General features: G+C 59.2%; 1 protein-coding gene and 1 long non-coding RNA gene across 14 annotated transcripts in view; one reads left to right on the top strand and one right to left on the bottom strand.

The window, feature by feature from the left end:
- TLE3 (TLE family member 3, transcriptional corepressor) overlaps positions 1-17,567 on the top strand; it is a 47,536-nt gene extending 29,969 nt beyond the window's left edge. For 5 of the 13 annotated variants that reach the window (XM_025883962.2, XM_025883960.2, XM_025883956.2 and 2 more), the window contains 14 exons: positions 966-1,170; positions 2,679-2,695; positions 6,244-6,363; positions 7,147-7,197; positions 7,846-7,998; positions 8,397-8,538; positions 9,089-9,288; positions 10,051-10,127; positions 10,863-11,112; positions 11,446-11,693; positions 12,449-12,596; positions 13,401-13,551; positions 14,478-14,554; positions 15,512-17,567. In XM_025883962.2, coding sequence (XP_025739747.1) covers positions 966-1,170; positions 2,679-2,695; positions 6,244-6,363; positions 7,147-7,197; positions 7,846-7,998; positions 8,397-8,538; positions 9,089-9,288; positions 10,051-10,127; positions 10,863-11,112; positions 11,446-11,693; positions 12,449-12,596; positions 13,401-13,551; positions 14,478-14,554; positions 15,512-15,619 — 1,947 coding nt within the window. In that variant the 3' untranslated portion in view covers positions 15,620-17,567. The remainder of the gene's footprint in view (positions 1-965; positions 1,171-2,678; positions 2,696-6,243; positions 6,364-7,146; positions 7,198-7,845; positions 7,999-8,396; positions 8,539-9,088; positions 9,289-10,050; positions 10,128-10,862; positions 11,113-11,445; positions 11,694-12,448; positions 12,597-13,400; positions 13,552-14,477; positions 14,555-15,511) is intronic. The other 8 variants (XM_025883961.2, XM_025883959.2, XM_025883955.2 and 5 more) reach the window with 4 other exon arrangements.
- Positions 9,656-11,437, bottom strand: LOC141370024 (uncharacterized). The gene is made up of 3 exons (XR_012373693.1): positions 11,215-11,437; positions 10,247-10,431; positions 9,656-9,966 (listed from the first exon to the last, which is right to left on the bottom strand). It is a non-coding gene; the product is annotated as an uncharacterized lncRNA (long non-coding RNA).
- Positions 17,568-18,026: the final 459 nt, after the last annotated feature.

Here is an 18,026-nt window from a genome sequence, read left to right as displayed (position 1 = left end):
CAGGGGTGTTTGGCCGCGGTGTAGCCCGCCCCACAATTCCTGTGGTTCTTGGTGCAAAGTTAGGAATGATGAGATAAAGGGCGTTTTGTAGCGGCTGCTGGGCAGAGGACCAGGCTGCCCACGCCAGCCCCTGGGGTGTGGGATGTGGAGGGGGAGAGAATACCCTGGGGCTAGTCTGGGTGGGGGTCCCTGGGGCCTCAGGGAGCCACGGAAGTTTGGAGCAGAAACCTCGACTGGGGATTGTTCATACTGTTACCTTAATGTGGGTGTAGATTTTAGAACAACGGGGTGGGGGGAGGGCGCATTGTAAGCCCTCTGGTAAATGTGAGCGATTGTTGTGAGATCACTTAATGAGTGACCTGCCTGAGGTCACACAGCTAGGAAGTACCAGAGTCGGGATTTGAATCCTGGTCCGTCAAGTGCCAAACCTCCACTCTTGTCACTCTGATCTCCGCTCTGATGTCCACCGACATCAGCTCTCGTTTCACTGGCCCCCAAGCTCCCCTTGATCTCAGGGATTTTCTTCTGTGGCCTGGCCCTGGCTCAGCCAGCCAGCCTGGAGTTCCTGAGAATTCGGGAGGCTTCCCAGGATACGGGCGCAGGGTGGGAGCCCCTGGCTGCGAATGTTGGAAGGCATGCAAGCATGAGCAAGTGTGACTGCTCGCTTAAAAATGGATCCCCCTTAACAGAGAGGGAGCCCTGATGATTCTTTGGTTCTTAAATGCATGCTTCATTTATCTCGGGCTTGGAAATGTACACTGAAGAATTCTGTCCTGAAACTGGGGTGGGGGAAAGGGTGGAGAGTTTGAAGACAAAAGGCTTGTGCCTAAATTGCCGTCGGTTAACAGACTTGCTTCAGCCAGACAGCATGTGGACTGAGCTGGGGGTACAGGGTTTGGGGGCATCCCCCAGCGGCCTCCCCCGCCATCCCCGCTCAGCTGTGCTCACCACCCACTTCATTGCAGCAACAGCAGCTCCAGGCCCAGCACCTCTCCCACGCCACGCACGGCCCCCCGGTCCAGTTGCCACCCCACCCGTCAGGCCTGCAGCCCCCAGGGATCCCCCCGGTGACGGGGAGCAGCGCCGGGCTCTTGGCACTTGGCGCCCTGGGCAGCCAGGCCCACCTGACGGTGAAGGACGAGAAGAACCACCATGAGCTGGACCACAGAGGTGCGGCCCAGAGCTGGGGCAGAGGGCAGGGCTGGGCTGGGGGTGGAGGCCGGGGGGCGTGTCCTGTAGGTCCTACCGTAAGGAGACACAGCAAATGTTGTCACCCTGGGGCCAGGAGTTAGCAAAAGATGTGGTGCTATCTGTCGAATTCCTGGTACATGGAAATCGGAGCCCCACTCCCCCCGTTTCATGACTACCCCTCAATCCCTGCTATGTACCGGGTGTTCTCTGGCCCGGAAGACCTCGTGCGTCCTCCCATGCTCCCAGCTACATGCTGCCCATCCTTAAAGGGCCAGCCCAGGCCCATTCCTTCAAGATGCCTTCCAGTCCGTGCTGGGGACCTTTTTCCAATTCCCAGGAGAGTTGAAGAGCCGGGGTCCCAAGAATGAGCCCTAGGTTGCTGTCCTCTTGTAGCCTGCCCCTCAAGAATGTCTTGTCCTCACCAAGATCATTAGTCCTTCAAGAACAGGGGCCATGTTCCTGGCTTTAAACTTAGCAGATGTGTCTCACCGGCGCAGGTGCCTTGGAAAAGGTACACAGTTGACGCTCAAGTAAAGACTTGCGAGTCGACTGTCTTCTTTAAGCAGAGGTAGCGATCACTCTGCTGCACAGAGATGATCAGGAATACTTGGAATGAGAACCCCCGCCCCCTCCACCGGGCCCTTACCGTGAGGACCCTGGAAGCTGCACTCACTAGGGCCCAAGAGGGCGTGGTTTGTCGGGGAAGGAAAATTCATGGCTCCCGGGCAGGCCCTTTCCAAAAGTTGCCACCTCGTGTGGTGTCTGCCCTTAGACATTTTTATCCCCGTTTTATTGAGATAGAATTGACATACAAAATTGTGGAAGTTGAAGGTGTACACCATCGTTTGTCTGGCCTTTGGCTGTTGACCAGGGTATCCGGCCCAGGCCAGGGCGCTGGGGCGGTAGTGGAGTGTGGGAAGCAGAGACTGAGTTGCTTGTCCCTGCAGAGGGCTGGTGCACTTGGCAGAGGAGAGGTATCCTCACAGCCGAGAGGAGAATCAGGGAGCTAGTGCTCAGCTGCTGTGCAGAATGACCGGGCTTCTCCGCAAAGACGCACAGAATGGTGTTAGTTAAAAAAACAACAAAACCCACTCCCTCAGTTCCTTTTAAAAACAACATGCTCAATACCCAGATCCTTTGCAAGCTGGTGGCTTTAAAAAGTGTTGACCAGGGATCTGGGTGCCCGGCAGAGCAGGGCCACAGCCGCCCCCCCACCACATGCGGGACTGGTGGCCAGGGGGAGTGTGGGGGACTGGGGCGGTTAATTTGCAGGAGTGAGAAATATCACCTAATGGCCCTGCCTTGGCTGACCCCCAGTGACTCAGAGAGCTAGGCCTGTTGCCCATGTTAAAACCCGTCCACTAGCAAAGCATAAAAGCCAGCTGTGTGAGACTGACCTTTTTCCTTTTTTTTTTTTTTTTTTTTTTTTTGTCTTTTTCTCTTGGGGGGCCTGACCCTCCTCCTGTCCGGGCCTTCCGTCCCCAAAGAAAGAGAATCCAGCGCGGTAAGTGTCAGCACTCTGGAGCATGTGGAGTGTGTTTGGGGTGCTGGGGGGGGAGCAGGTGGGATCCTGGGGTGGGGGGGAATCTCTCCAGGCTTTCTGTCCATCATTTGGCAAACGAGTAGCTTTAAGTGAGCTCTAACTCTCTTTTTTATGAGTGGTGATTAACCAGAGAGGTCAGCTGGCCAGTCTGGAGTCGCCGAGCCTCCACGAGCAGCCTGGGGGTCCTGTGCCCTGGGCGGGTTCACTTCCCTCCTCCCAAGTTGGCTGCCCCGTGTCTGATCCTGTATGCTCCTCCCTTCCTCCGCACGCCCAAGGTTTCTCCGTGTTCTGGGCTTAAGCTCGGTTTAAGAAAGTGCTAGCGAGCAAGCATTAAGGCCAGGCATTCTGCATGTCTGCCAGCTCTGAGATTTGTTGTAAATCTTTCTGATCACACTGAAGCTCAGAGGTTCTGTTTCAAGTGAATAAGCCTTCTGAATAAGTGCAGTGGAGTCTGGATAAAAACAATCCTCCAGTGATTACCAAAGCTATTTTATTCCTCATCGCTGTCCTTGTATCTGGGGCCATCTCATCTGTGAGGATGGCTTTGGTTATTACCTCGTGTTAAGTAGGACTTGGAAGGTCAGGCAGTTAACTAACCATCTAGACAGCAGGCTTCCTCGGGCAGCTCCATCCCGACCCCCTTCCCTCCCAGCCCTCCACCAGGCTGATCCCAATTAGCAATAGTGCTCTCGTCCCCTCTCGACTTGCCGACGTGCTCAGAAATCCAGGTGCACGTTTGGGTCCAGCAATGGCTTGGTATATCAGAAAGGAAAGACTGAAGCTGAAAATCCATTTTGATTGCCTGAGCGTTGATCCTCAGAAGGTGGCGTTTTTGGAGAGGTGGTAGGCCTGGATAGGAGTGGGGGGTGGACTGGACCCCTCCAGGCCTGGGTCTGGTCCTGGCTTCATGGGACGCCGGGTGGCTCTCTTGGCCTCTTTAAGCCTCAGTTTCTGTATCTGTGCCACGGGCATATTCCTGCCCAGCCAAGCCTCCCCGCTTAGTCAGGAAGCCCCCTCACAAGAGCACCCAGCATCCGGGAGGTGACCCGGTTAACAAGGACCCGCTGCCGAGTGACACGAGGGTTTGACGCCCGATGCCCTCTGTCTTCACATCGTCCCCCTCCCCATTGCTGTTTGCATTTGGCTTTGTGCCCCAGTCTGTGAAAGCTTTCTGCTAAAAGAATCCCCCGGAGAATGCCCCAAGAGCTGAGCTCCTCACGCCACAGTGCTGGTCCACACCCGTGCACGGCAGACTCTGGGGAGTCCGGTGGGGAAGGGTCAAGCCGCCATCCGTCCTGGGCCGGTGTGGGCACGGCAGCAGGGCTTGTCCGCCTGTGGCCGTGGCGGCCGAGGCCGTGCAACCTGCAGCGAGCAGCCCTTTGCAAACCAGGTTGTCAGCAGATGAGGCCCCCGCAGGAAGGACAGGGCCGTGGACGAGCAGGAGGGGGACGGCTGCACGGGCTGGAAGCTGTCCCAGAGGGGTTAGTCTGGAGTCCAATTAGAGGTAGCTTCATTCATATTTCCTTGCCTCGCCGAAGCAATAAAAAATACTTAGTTTTTTGGCTGCCTGCCAGCCAGAGGCGGGCTGGATCGATGCCGCTAAATGCCTGACATGACTCTCTCCAGTAGCAGCGAGGGTTTTCAGCCTGACTGCAGGAGAAGAAAGAGCTCGCTGTTCTCCGAGCCACGTACCGGGTCGCAAGGAGAAACCTGAGCAGCCGCGCCCCCCCTCCCCCCTGCCCCGCTCCCCACCCGCCCGCCCGGGAGGAGAGGGCCTGGGAGCCTCACTGCTTAGCGCGGGGTGGCCGCCATCGGAGGAAATGAAATGCCACTGATTTTTCTGCGGGCGCTCGCAGCGGCTAATTGAATTGCGGCTGTGTGCGCCTTGCCGCCGCTCCCGCACGGCTGTGGGCAAGGCTGAGCTGCACTTCCATTAGAACCTCCATTTTTTCTTCAAGGCTTGATAACTCTGCCATTTTAATTTGCTTCAGGCAGAAACTTGGCAGGGAAGGGCTGCCCAGAAACCAGCTTAGGAAAGGAAATGAAGTTCTGTGGTTTCCACACTGTCCTCCCCTCCCGCCCCCCCCAATGCCCGGGACTGGTCTCCAAGAAAGTGGGGGAGACGTGAAGTGGAGGCTCATTCCTCCCTCCCACCTCCCCGCCTTTCGATGTCCTTCTCTGCCCACGGCCCTCCGTGTCCCCGCGTGGCTGCGTCCTGCACGTCCACACTGCCTGGGGATGTGGCTGGACTGGACTTCCCCTGCCCTGCAGTCCGACTGCGCCCTGGGAGAGCAGGGGCTGTGTCTGGCTCCTTCCCGTATCCCTGGCACCCAGCCCCGGGCCTGATCTAGGGTGGGTGCTCAGGAAAGGCGGGGGGGTGAGTGGTGAGTGATGAAGGAAGGTGTAGTTTGGTCCCTTAGAAAGGAGTAGACCTCAGCAGCCCCCTAGAGGGGCGCGCCGGTTCTGATACTCTCCCGGCCCCAGCCTGGAGGGCACAGGTTTGCTGGCAGGTGCCACTGTAGGTAGCTCCTCCCTCCCTGCTCCCTAGCCCGGTGCTGCCAGCCACACCGCGGGGGCCGTTCCTGGCCACCGCTAGCGCCCCGAGTCAGCCGGACCCCTTCCTCTGTGGGATGCTCTCCGCCTGCCCGTGCTGTTCCAGCTTGGTCTACTGGCCCGGCCCCGCTCTTCCCAGGCCTTGCATTTCAAACTGTTGCTGGGCTTGCTTGCTTTGGAGTTTGAAGGGAGAATTCATTAGGCCCTTCCAGGCCTGAGCAGCTCGGGTTTCCTTCACGTTGCCTCCAGTGGGGTGCCTTGGGCAAGTCTCCCAACCTCTCGGGGCCCCTGCATTCCCATCGTTACAAAGAGAACGATTTCACCTGCCCTTGTGCCTTTTCCCACCTTGCGGAGGGAAAGGCTTCATGAAGTCGCAGTTCTTGTTTCTTTCTAACACTGCTGTTTCTCTGAAGTGCTTGAGACCTGGCGATGGAGTAGTAGGACGTTCATACAAAATGCCAACTTGCCCACCTCCACGTAGAAGGCCTATTGGCAACGCGACGTCCTTCCTCCCTGTCAGTCTCTCCATTCCAGTCGGGGTCAGCAGATGAAGTATTGGACGTGGCCCCTGTGTGTCCTCTGAGACCCATCTTTCACGACTCAGTGCAAATTTTGCATATCCCTTCTTTGAGCAAATGTACATGGCTGGCCCAAGGTGGGTGGTGAAGGAGGGGTGGCCCTCCTAGAACATAAGGTCCCACGGGCCAGAAAGCAGAGAGCTCAGCACAAGCCTATTTACTTAATAGCAGCGTCGTGGCTACAAAAGTGAATTGTGCTCCCAGGGCTCCCCTGCAGGGAGTCTGGATTGCTGCGAAGGCTTCCCTGGTAAGGCTCTGGTGGAGTGGAGGGTTGCAGGACACACACAACACCTCTTCTGACTTCTTGAGACCCCTGCGTTTAGCTTACGTCTCGGTGTGCAGGGAATGTTCACACTGGATCTCCCTTCTGGTTTCCAGAATAACTCCGTGTCGCCCTCTGAAAGCCTCCGGGCCAGTGAGAAGCACCGGGGCTCTGCAGACTATAGCATGGAAGCCAAGAAGCGGAAGGCAGAGGAGAAAGATAGTCTGAGCCGATACGTACGTGTGCTGGGCAGCACGGGGTCGGTGGTGGGGTCTGGGGTGTGGGAGAACCCACAGGCCCGACTCGTGGGTGAGTCAGAGGCACGGGCGGGGGCGGGCTGGGGTTCCTGGCCGGGGCGGCAGGGGCAGCGCAGGTTCATACACACACGCTGTGAGCACATGGGCCCCAGCCAGGACGGGGAGTGGCTGAGAACTGTGGGTGCCCCCCCCCCACAGGCCAGGGGGCCCCATGCTGCCATCACAGCCCTCCCAGAATCCCCGATCTGCTCCAGGGGGCTGTCCCCCACGCCCCCACACTTTGAGCCTACCGTGTGGTCACGGTATTGCTGTGGGCCAGGCTGTTCGGATGAGAGCTGAGAGCCAGGGAAGGGGGCCATGCTTTGCTGCTTGCAGTTCTGTACGTGTCACCCAAGTGCCTCAGCTGCATTTCTGGGAGACGAGGCGATCACCCCTCCCACACAGAGTGGCGGAAGCGATGGCGTGAGGCTAGCACTCTTCCTCGACTGTGATGGTGGCTATGAAGCCGCTGGAAGGAGCCAAGTGTGATGGGGCAGGTGTGGGTGAGGCTGCCAGTGGGCATGGAGCGCAGTGACCCGGAACAGGGCTAGGGGGCTGGGCGAGCGGACAGCCAACGTCGGTGCGCCAGAGGGGAGAGCGCGTGGACTGTGGGGTTTGGCCCTGGGTTCAGATTCCAGCTGGTGGAAGCAGGGGGTGCTTCAGGCTTGGTCTGGGGGTGTGGTGGGGGTGGCCCCCTGACTGGCTTCTCTCTCTCGGTTGCAGGACAGTGACGGGGACAAAAGTGACGATCTGGTGGTGGATGTTTCCAATGAGGTGAGCTCGGACAGGCCCAGGTTGCAGCGTGCTCGGTTTGGGGGGGGTTTGAGGCGGCTCCTCCCTTGGCTGGGAGCTGTTGTGTCCCAGCTACTGCTCCATCCAACGTGGCTGGCAGCCAGAGCAGGGCAGCGAGGCATTCGGCTGGTCAGGAGGAGGAGAACAGGGCTTGGCTGCATGGTGGTTGGGGTTGCTAGGGCGGGAGCCCATGGGAGAGAACGCAGGCGTACCCCAGAGATCCCGGGCAAGGGCCAGCTCCTGTTCCCTCTGGTCCTCCGGGTCAGCTCTGTTCTCCCCACCACCTCGCAGCATCTTGAGGGTAGGGGTCGTGAGCCCTTGGGATCCGCCTCAGCAGGGAGGGAGGACCTGGAGCTGCATGAGGCCAAGAGGCCCCACTGCCCAGATTTGAGTCTTGAACTTGTGTCTGATCCTGGGCTGGTCACCATCCCCCACCCCTGCCAGGCCCCAGTCTCCCCATCTGTGGGATGAAGGGGTGAGACGAGATCATTGGGAACTAGTCGCCCCTGACTTTGTGGCCCCAGGTCCTCTCCCCGTCAGCTGTGTGCACTCCCGGCCTGTTCCCAGCGCAGGGAAGACTCCAGGCTGGTTGTTGCTGTCAGTGCATCTCTGCATCCCTTGTGTTTTTAGGACCCAGCGACGCCCCGGGTCAGCCCTGCACACTCCCCTCCTGAAAATGGGCTGGACAAGGCCCGCGGCCTGAAAAAGGATGCCCCCACCAGCCCCGCCTCAGTAGCCTCCTCCAGCAGCACACCTTCCTCCAAGACCAAAGACCTTGGTCATGTATGTGGGGTCTGCCACTGATGCCACAGAAGTGGAGGTCTGGGGCGGGGGGGGTGGGGTGGAGGGAGAAGGTTCTGGAAAAGGTACAAGCTGGAGTGGTCATAACTGGAGGGTAGAGGGGTGGTTTACAAAGAACATAGATTGGGGTTTGGCCCCAGTTGAAATACTGGCTTTCCCACTTACTGGCTGGCTAGGCCCTGTGCTACCAGTTAATGTTTCCGAGCCTTGGTTACTGCATCCATAAAATGGGAACGATCACCACTGTCCCTGACAAATAAGGTTGGCAAGAATTGAGGGGCCGTGGGGCAGGAGATTCAGAACTGGAGCCGGTACTGGGTGTTGTGGCCCCAAGTGCCCAGCTCTCGAAAGAAAGGAATCTTCATGTCTTCCCTGTTCAGAACGACAAATCCTCCACCCCTGGGCTCAAGTCCAACACACCTACTCCGAGGAACGATGCCCCGACTCCAGGCACCAGCACGACCCCAGGGCTCCGGTCGCTGCCGGGCAAACCCCCTGGCATGGACCCAATAGGTATAATGGGTAGGCACGGCGCTGGGGTGATGGCGCTGGAGGGTGGGGTCTGCCCCGGGCCCGGGCTGAGGCTGCACAGCTAGGCCAGAGCCCTAGGAAGTATGTGGGGGTTGGGGCTGTCCCAGGGCCTGCCTCCGGGGGCACTCCATGGTCAGGTTTGAGGAGGACGTGGACACCTGATGTGTCAGAACTGATGGCAAGGGCTTACTGGGGCCGCTGTTGGGACTCGGTGTGTGGAAGGAGCTCCAGACAGGTTGTCCCCATGTGTGTCATCAGTTCCTTGAGACTCCCAGCAACCCCCTTCTGGGCCTCCGTGTCCTGCTGCGTAAAAAGAGGTGGGCATATCTCTCAGCTTGAACCTTCTTGGACCGCGAAGACCAGGATCCCAGTTAGATGGGCTCAGTCCAAGAGGGCTGCCTGGACCAGGCAGCTTTCGAGTGCAGGAAAGATTGCTGCTGGGCTGGGAGGCATCCTGGTGGGGCCTGAGCTTTGTCCTGGAAGGAGGGGTGGGCCCACTCCCCCTGAGGGTCTCCCCTGGCTGACGCCCGCCTCCTTGCAGCTTCGGCCTTGCGCACGCCCATCTCCATCACCAGCTCCTACGCGGCCCCCTTCGCCATGATGAGCCACCACGAGATGAACGGCTCGCTCACCAGCCCGAGCGCCTACGCCGGCTTGCACAACATCCCACCACAGATGAGTGCGGCCGCCGCTGCGGCCGCCGCCGCCTACGGCCGATCGCCAATGGTGAGCTTTGGAGCTGTACGTAGACCTTTTGGCTCCTTTTGGGGGAATTGGGCAAGGAGTGGGGAGTTGGTGGGGGTTGTCAGGCAGCTGCCTCTGGGGCAGAGTGTTTATTAGAAAAAGAATGGGACAGAGGCTTTGGGGTCAGCAGACCTGGGCCCTACCCCCACTTGACCTGTTAGTCGTCATGTGACCTCATACAACTCAGCACCCCCCACCCCCGCCACCACCCAGGCCGTCTTTTTCCATCTGGAAAGTGGGGCTGCTCTCTCTTTTTCTGGGCTGTGTGGGGATGGGAATCCCAAAAGCTGTCCAGTGACTTCCACGTAGCCTGGGTTTGGTAAATGAGGCTGCTTGCTGTACCGAGAATGAGTTCAGATTTGGGTCGGCAGAGAGGGGTTCTTTCTCAGGAGACGGTGTCTCTCCTGGGTGGCTTCCTCTCTCTGAGATGACGGGCCCACTGGACACCAGGGAGGAGAATGAAGTGGGGCCGGATCAGCTCTGCCTGGTGGAGCAGGGGGAGCTGGGGGTGTGGGGCTCGAGAATACTGGCTCAGAGTTGGTGGGTCTGGACTGTCAGGCTGTCCCTCCCACTGTCCCGGGCAAGACACCTGGCCTGCTGGGCCTGTTTTACCTCTGGGACAGCTGGCTCTGCTCTGTCTTCCGGGTTTTGAAGAGGCAGCGCTGTGGGCAGGACCTAGGAAGTGGGGAAGGAAGAGGCTGGGGCGCGGGCTGCGTGGTGGCCTCCCTCACTAAGGGCTGGCCTGGTCTTGCCTTACAGGTTGGTTTTGACCCTCACCCTCCCATGCGGGCCACCGGCCTGCCCTCAAGCCTCGCCTCCATTCCTGGTGGGAAACCGTAAGTTCTGGCTGTGCTTACTGCATGCTAGCTGGGGAAAGCGTACAACCCCCTAACCCCTCTGCCCAGCCCTGGTCGACCTCCCCTCGAGAAGATGTCCGCCCTCTAGAGGTACTCACAGGCCAGGTTGTAGCTGCGGGACACGGCTGCCTGGCCCCACTTCTGACCGGCCCTGGGGCTCCCGCTGAGTGGGGAACTGGGGATGGGGAACACCGCAGTTGATGGGGCCTCCATTTCCAAATGACGTGAGCGGCCCTGGCCTCAGGAGCTCCGCTGGGTTGGAGCTGCTGGAAGCACCCCCAGCCTAGAAAGCAGGTAGACGGTGCTGGCTCACCCCTGGCTCCGATGTGCACGCCATGATTCCTCCTGGGCGGGACACACACACACACACACCCCTCTTTCCCTCCCTCTTACCCCGGGGCTTATAAAGGAGGAGGTAACCTTTCCACGGGGATTTATAGATGGTAGGAAAGGGCATTCCAAGGCCCATGTGGGGCTAGTGACACGATCTGGAGCCAAGGGTGTATGGGAGCAGGAGCAGAAGTCAAGGCTGGGATGTTAAGCAGTCCCCTACCCTGGTAGAACCAGGCCAGGGAGGTTGGCGTGACTGGGTTCCCTAAGATTTGGGGCGTGGGGCCCAGACGTGGGCCAGTCGGGGTGGTGCCGTCTGACGTGGGAGGACTCGTGGGAACTGAAAGGATTGGGGATGACGGAGGGGTTGGTTCTCCCTTTCAGAGCGTACTCTTTCCACGTGAGTGCTGATGGGCAGATGCAGCCCGTGCCCTTCCCCCACGACGCCCTGGCAGGCCCCGGCATCCCACGCCATGCCCGGCAGATCAACACGCTGAGCCACGGGGAGGTGGTGTGCGCCGTGACCATCAGCAACCCCACGCGGCACGTCTATACAGGTGGCAAGGGCTGCGTGAAGATCTGGGACATCAGCCAGCCGGGCAGCAAGAGCCCCATCTCCCAGCTGGACTGCCTGGTGAGGCCCCAGGACCTCAGGCATCTCCTCTAGCCAGCGGAGGGGCAGCCTGGCTGGGCATCCGAGCAGGCTGGCTGACCCCTGGGCCCTGGGTTTACTTACCATCCTTAAGTGGAGATAGCGAGCTTCCCGGGGTTTGTGAAGAGATGCCCGAAAGATCGAAGGGTTGTGGATGAGGGAGGGGAGGGCCTGGCAGCTGCCGGGAGCGAGGGCGGGATGTGAGCAAGCAGGGGTGGCGAGGGTGGCAAGGGCACTTGGTGTTGCCGGATGCGATTCTTCTGGTCCCTGGGAGGAGGGGCGGGCAGAGCTCCACGTTGCCCCTTCTCCCTCCAGAACAGGGACAATTACATCCGCTCCTGCAAGCTGCTCCCTGACGGGCGCACGCTCATCGTGGGCGGCGAGGCCAGCACGCTCACCATCTGGGACCTGGCCTCGCCCACACCCCGCATCAAGGCCGAGCTGACGTCCTCGGCTCCTGCCTGCTACGCCCTGGCCATCAGCCCCGACGCCAAAGTCTGCTTCTCCTGCTGCAGCGACGGTAACATTGCCGTGTGGGACCTGCACAACCAGACCCTGGTCAGGTGAGGCTGTGTGAGGGAACAGGGGAGCCTCGTTCTCGGCAAGGTCACGCTGGTTGTAACGGGGACCCGTCCGGGGTGCTTCTGGCTGTGGGGTGGCCGCATCAGAGTGGGCGAGGACCCCCGGGTGAGGAGACAGCCAGGCCTGACCTGTGCGAGGGGGCAGCCGTGGGTCAGGTGCTCGGCGTGGGCAGGGGACGGAGGGCTCCCCTGCAGAAGGCTCCAGGGGGAGGGGGGCGTGGAATTCAGAGCATCGGAGACAGCAGAGGGGGAGAACTGAGGAAGGAGGGCGTCGGGACCGGAAGGTCGGGGGCAGTGTCACTTGGTGGTTGTCGTGGGGACTCGGGAGCCGTGGCCCCATGGGAATCCTACCCCCATTATGACCCTGTGCTGGTCACTCAGCTCCCATGTCTCCGTGACCCCGGTGTGAAGTGGGCATGGTGAAGGCGGTGCAGGGTGGCGTGCCCGCCCCAGAATCGGCTGTCGGGTGCACAGCGGCTGTCCTCACTGGTCATAGGGGCCTCCAGCTGCATATGGCCTCAGCCCCATAGCCCAGCAGGGGGAGGAGACCTGCCCGCGGCGGAGATTCTGGAGTGGGCCGGGAGGAGGCCCGGCTCTGCTGCGAGCTCACCAGGGGACTGCGGGTGCATGGGCCACCCCCTTCTGGGCCTCTGTTTCCTCTTCTGCTCAGACACAGCTGGCCTCGGCACTCCGTGGTTCTGGAGGGCTCACCCCCTTTCCCTGCTTGGCCTTCGCAGGCAGTTCCAGGGCCACACGGATGGGGCCAGCTGCATAGACATCTCCCACGATGGCACCAAGCTGTGGACTGGAGGCCTGGACAACACCGTGCGTTCCTGGGATCTGCGAGAGGGTCGGCAGCTGCAGCAGCATGATTTCACTTCCCAGGTGTGTGCGCTCCTCCCGTCCCCCAGGCCAGCGTGTGCCCTTCCCTTCTGGGGTCCCACTGGCTGGGTCAGGGGACAAGGGGGCCCTCACAGGTGGTCATTGCAAGTGGACCTCTGACCAACCTGAGCCCCCTTGGAAGGCTTCCTGGAGGAGGCAGCAATAGAATAGAATCGACAAGGCCCTGGAGTGGGGTGTACTTGACCCAGCTGTTCAGAACTGATTCTCAGCTCCTCTACTGTTGGACGCTTTGGCCCCGGTGTTTTTCCCCCCTCGTGGGATGGGCACAGTAGTAGCTACCTCGCAGGTCTGGTGTGAGCACCTGAAAGGGTCCCATTAAAGCCCTAGCGATAGCCTGGTTCATAGAAGGTACTCCGTTACTGTTAGGTAGCCTTATCTTCCATTGTTGTTTGTGTTATTTAAATATTTCAACTATATATTTAATATTTCAGTGTTTTATTCACTTTTTTTCTTAAGGAAAGGAAAAAGTCACAGGGAAACTTGTGTAACTTGGAAAGTGAAATGCCTCTTTCATCTCGGAGTTGGGATGCTGGCTCTATACCACTTACTTTCTAGAGTCAGCAGCCTCTCTGAGCCTCTACTTCCTCACCCCTACAAGGCATTCCAGGGCTGAGGGAGAGGAGAGGGGCTTTGCCTTGCAGATGGCATGTGGGGACGTGATGGGAGCGGGAGCGGTGGGCCCCTGCCCTCGGGGTCCCTGAGCAGGGCCTTTGAGGAGCCCCTGGGGCCCTGGGGGGAAGGGTCGGGGGGACAGAGGAGCTGAGCCCGGTCTGCCGCCCCCTGCAGATCTTCTCGCTGGGCTACTGCCCCACCGGGGAGTGGCTGGCTGTGGGCATGGAGAGCAGCAACGTGGAGGTCCTACACCACACCAAGCCGGACAAGTACCAGCTGCACCTGCATGAGAGCTGCGTGCTCTCCCTCAAGTTCGCCTACTGCGGTGAGCCTCGGGGGGGCCGGGAGCCGGGGCAGCCCCGCCTGCCCTCTGCACGGATGAGGGGCCCAAAGCTTGAGAGCAAGGCAGAGCCCGCACGCCAGCCACATCTTGGAATCCGGCCTCCCGATCCCGACTGCTGTCTCCCCTGCTCCCCCCCATCCTTATTCCTTGGATGCGGCTACGGCCACAGGGTACCAAGCATGCACAGCAGCCGGCCAGAGCCAGCCCTCGTGGGCCTGAGGCAGGGAAACAGCACTCTCAGCCTTGGGGCCGTTCCTCTGCTGGCTGAGACCGCGGGCTGTGATGGCTGACAGCCCCGGGTTGGATCTGCTTCTCCCCGGACTGGCTGCGCAGCCTTGGCCACCCCTCATCCTCTCTGCACGCGGGGGGGGGGGGTCTTTCTCTGGGAGTGGCCCGGGGCCCCCCCACGCGGCTTTGGAGAGCAATAGCACGTGAGCCCGGGCTGAGCCCTGGCAGAGCGGCCTGCGAGTCAGAGCACTCGCCGGTCACCGGCTGCGGCTGGCTGTGTCTCCAGACCTCAGGGCTCTGCCATTTCTAGCACTTTCTGCCACCTTCTAGTCATAAAACTGAGAAGGGTCACTCCACTGATAAGCTTTAAAAAGAATCTTTTGCGGAAGTGTCACGTCTGTGATTTATTGCAAATCCCACCGTTCTCCATCCCGTCGGCACCCACCCCTCCTCCGTGATTGCAGGGAGGCGTTCTGGGCGAGGGGCCCCGGGGGGGGGAGCGGTCTGTGAGTCGGATACGGGTCTCGCTTATGAAATGCCCCTCACCAGCCGAGCCTCTTAACTAAGCGCTGGCTGGCAGTTCACACCACGTCTCCATGGCAGCCGGCCATGTCTGGGGTGGGTCTCGCTTTCCAGGGCAGCCAGCCACGAGCTGACGCTCCTTTGCCTCCCACCTGCAGGCAAGTGGTTCGTGAGCACTGGGAAAGACAATCTCCTCAACGCCTGGAGGACGCCGTATGGAGCCAGCATATTCCAGGTACTGCCCACCACCCGGCCGCTGCCCCGGGTTGGGGCCTGCCCCTGGGGATGGGGATGGGGGTGGGGATGGCCCCTTCCAGCCCCTACGTGCTGGGGCTCCAGGGTGGGTTCCCCAGAGCAAAGGCCTGGGACACATCAGCGGGACACACATTGCAGCTGGTGGTGTCTGACCCATAGGGTGAGGGCTTTTAAGTGGGGGTTCTTGTGGTATTTCTAGAACAAGGGGGAAGTTAAGTCATGCTCTTGGCTCTGGCCTGTGGCCTGAGCACTTCCAGGAGGTGCCCTGGGCAGCTCTTTTCAGAGCAGTGTTCCCTGATGTTCAAGTAAGTTTGTGTTTCATCTCGACACCTCGGTGTAAGGAGTGAGAGAGGGTCTGGAAAGAGATGGGAGAGCGGGAAGAGGCTTTTCGTGATTTTTCAAGATCTGGGTTCACTTACGCATGGTCTTGACTGCACGCACGCATGCACAGTATGCTCCTGTGCTCCGAGCCGACAAGCCTCTTTTGGGATCCGTGCTGGGAGTGTGTGGCGTCCAGCATGTCACACGTGTAACCCTCGTTACACTGGACACTTTGGGCCAGACGGAGGTCCCCTTCCTGGCTCCAGCCCGCTGACGCCCACGCCCGCTCAGAGGTGCTCCTTCCTGTCGGTAGACCGAGGAGAAGCTCAACCTCCAGTGCTCTCTTTCGAGCCATACAACTCCACGATCACCCCGGGCCCTGGTCATGAGCCTTTCCCGGTGGAAAAGCCGAAGGACGGGGCATCTGTTCCCGAAAGTGCCTCTCTAGGCTGCTTTGGGGGAGGCCGTGCTGCGGGCGCCTGGGGTTGGAGCTCCGGGGCTGGCAGACGGGGTGTGACGCAGACAGCGCGGAAATCGCGCTGAGTACCAAGAAAGTGAATTTCTGCCTTTTTGTCTCCCCACGCCCTCCTGCCTTGTGCTCGCCTCCCCCCTGCAGTCCAAGGAATCCTCGTCTGTCTTGAGTTGTGACATTTCGGCGGATGACAAATATATTGTAACAGGCTCTGGTGACAAGAAGGCCACAGTTTATGAGGTCATCTACTAAACAAGGACTCTGACTGGGCTGTCAGACTCTGGGAGAAAAAGACTCGGCGGTGACAGGGCGACCCCGCGAGGGGCCCCGAGGCTGGCGGAGGCCAGCGGTGGGCAGCCGAGCGGTCCAGGGCTGCGCTCCGGCAGGCCAAGAGGGCGCGCCCGCCACGGTCTGGACCCCTGGGCATGGACTCCTGTGTCTCATGGACTCTGACGGCTGTCTCTCCTCCTCCCTGTCCACAACCCTGGCAGATGCTACACGTAGATTTCTTTGGAGGCTTGGGGTTCCAGCCCCCCGACAGACGCCATCATGAATCTCCATCTTTCCTTCCCCTCTCTTGCTCTGTCCCCCTGCCCCGGGTCGGGGGGGGGACACTGGAGTGGACCAGGTGTTTGTGCTGGGGGAGGGGGGGATCTCATTTTCCCGATTGTGCAGCGCACAACATTTGTGAAAAATGTAAATAACAGACTCCTCTATCTCGGACTGGTCAGTGGGGGAGGAGGCCCCTTCCCACCGAAAATGCTAGCCGCGTACTAGCCGTGTACTTCGCCTGCTGTATTTGTAACCCACTCGTGGTGGTGGCTTTTTTGTTTTGTTTTGTTTTTGTTTTAAGGGACATCCCCATCTGGGAAGGGGAGGCAGGGAGGGGGAGCCAAATGGAGAGGGAGTGGAGGGGCAGAGGAAGGGAGCTGCAGCTGGTGACCAGCCTGACCAGGAGGAGGGGGGGGTCCCTGGGACGAATGCACCCCCCTGTGGACTTGGGAGCAGCCCAAGGCCTGTCGGGACCCGTGCAGGCTGCGCGGGCGGCCGGGCAAGGCTTGCGTGGTGGCCAGCCAGGCTGACGAAGGTCGGATTCTCTGTGGCCGCCTGCGCTCTCCTCCCTCTCTCTCAGGGGTCCGACTCTTGCTCTCTCTTTCCTTCTCGCCTCGCTCGCTCGCTCTCTTTGGTGCGCACTTGGTTATGGTGATGGGAGGTGGAGGCGCGAAGGAGCTCCATCTCTGGCCCTTCTTGATCTCCGGACACAACCTTCAAAGGACAAAAAGTTAGAGGAAAGCATAGCAACTCAGCTCAGGGAGCTACCAGAGAAAAATAGCAACTGATGTGGGTGCTTTTTTTTTTTTTTTTTTTTTTAAATAAAAAGAATTAGAACTGATGTCCTTTATAAAAATGCCTTCTCCCCCTTTCCTGCCTCTGACCCCCTCCTCTCTCCCTAGAGGGGGAAAAGTGTAATCAACCTGCAAGGGTTGTGAGTCTGAAGGGACAGTCTCCCCCCCGCCCACCCCGGGCAGCACAACAGGGCTGAGGGGACCAGGGGTCGGTTGGGGACACCGGTCCTGGCACTGTGGTGACTTCTTGCGGCTTTCAGTCTCTTTGGAGCCCAAACAGGTTACAGGTAGAAAAATCGTCTCCTGCAGGTACCACTCTTTGGTACCAAAATGTTCTGAGGTATTAGGACTTGGGTTTATTATTTTCTTCTTCTTCTTCTTCTTCTTCTTGGTCTTTTTTTTCTTCTTTTAAGGAAAAGCTAAAGGCCGATGTGAGTCCTGGTGGTGGGCTCTCCATGGATGTAGCATATGGAAGATAATTTTGATACTGCATTTTTATGGATTATTTTATAATGTGTGATTCCGTCTGGTGAGAAGGGAGGAAGGGGCCCCAGTGGAAACTGCTGGTCTTCAGTGATCTTGCTCCAGTCTAGCAGCTCCCCTGATGCGACCCAGAGGCGTGGAGAGGCCGTGGAGACCGGCCGGGTGCCCTGTACCTTTCTGAGGTGGGGGAGGGACCGTCTGGAGAATTTCTCTCTTTCTCTGGGTCTTGGATGTGCATCTGCCATGTCTTGTTAAAGGCTCTAGCCACAAGGGAGGGTGAGGGTAGAAGAAAGATGATTCCTGAAGAAAAAAAGAAAATGAAAAGTCATTGTAATGAGCTGTTTTTATATTTTTAAAAGTTGCTATTTAAAGGTTGGCTTGATTGTTGTGTTTTATTGCCTCTACCCCCCCCCCCCCCCCCGTTTGTCAGACCTCCCCCAAAAGAGAGGGCGACCACCGTCACCCTCATGGCCTGGATTCTGGGTGATTTCCCTCGTCATCCCTAAACAGGAGCTCTTGTCATTTCAAAGCACTTCCCACACTGCCCCCAACCCCCAAAAGTCTGATCTCGCCAGGACAGTGAGGGGGTGTTCTCCCTGCCTTCCCCAGGCTGCCTTCCGGTCTCCACACTGGGGAGTGGTGGGTGGGAGCCCACCACTGGGCTCCTCTGCATGCACACGCAGGATAAAGTTCCCCAAGGGGAGGACCGAGGATTTACACCAGAGTCTTACTAGACAGTCGTCCACGCAAAACGTCTTGGTAAAAAATGAAATGCGAAGAACTTCCAAGTGTAAGGTGTCTATGAACATCATCTGGACCCTGAAAGCCTT

Source organism: Callorhinus ursinus, unplaced genomic scaffold (genome assembly GCF_003265705.2).
Source record: "Callorhinus ursinus isolate GAN/ISIS: 27379988/994484 unplaced genomic scaffold, GSC_fseal_2.0 scaffold25, whole genome shotgun sequence".
Lineage (NCBI taxonomy): Eukaryota > Metazoa > Chordata > Mammalia > Carnivora > Otariidae > Callorhinus > Callorhinus ursinus.
Note: the sequence above shows the minus strand (reverse complement) of the source record. Positions and strands in the feature narration are given on the sequence as shown.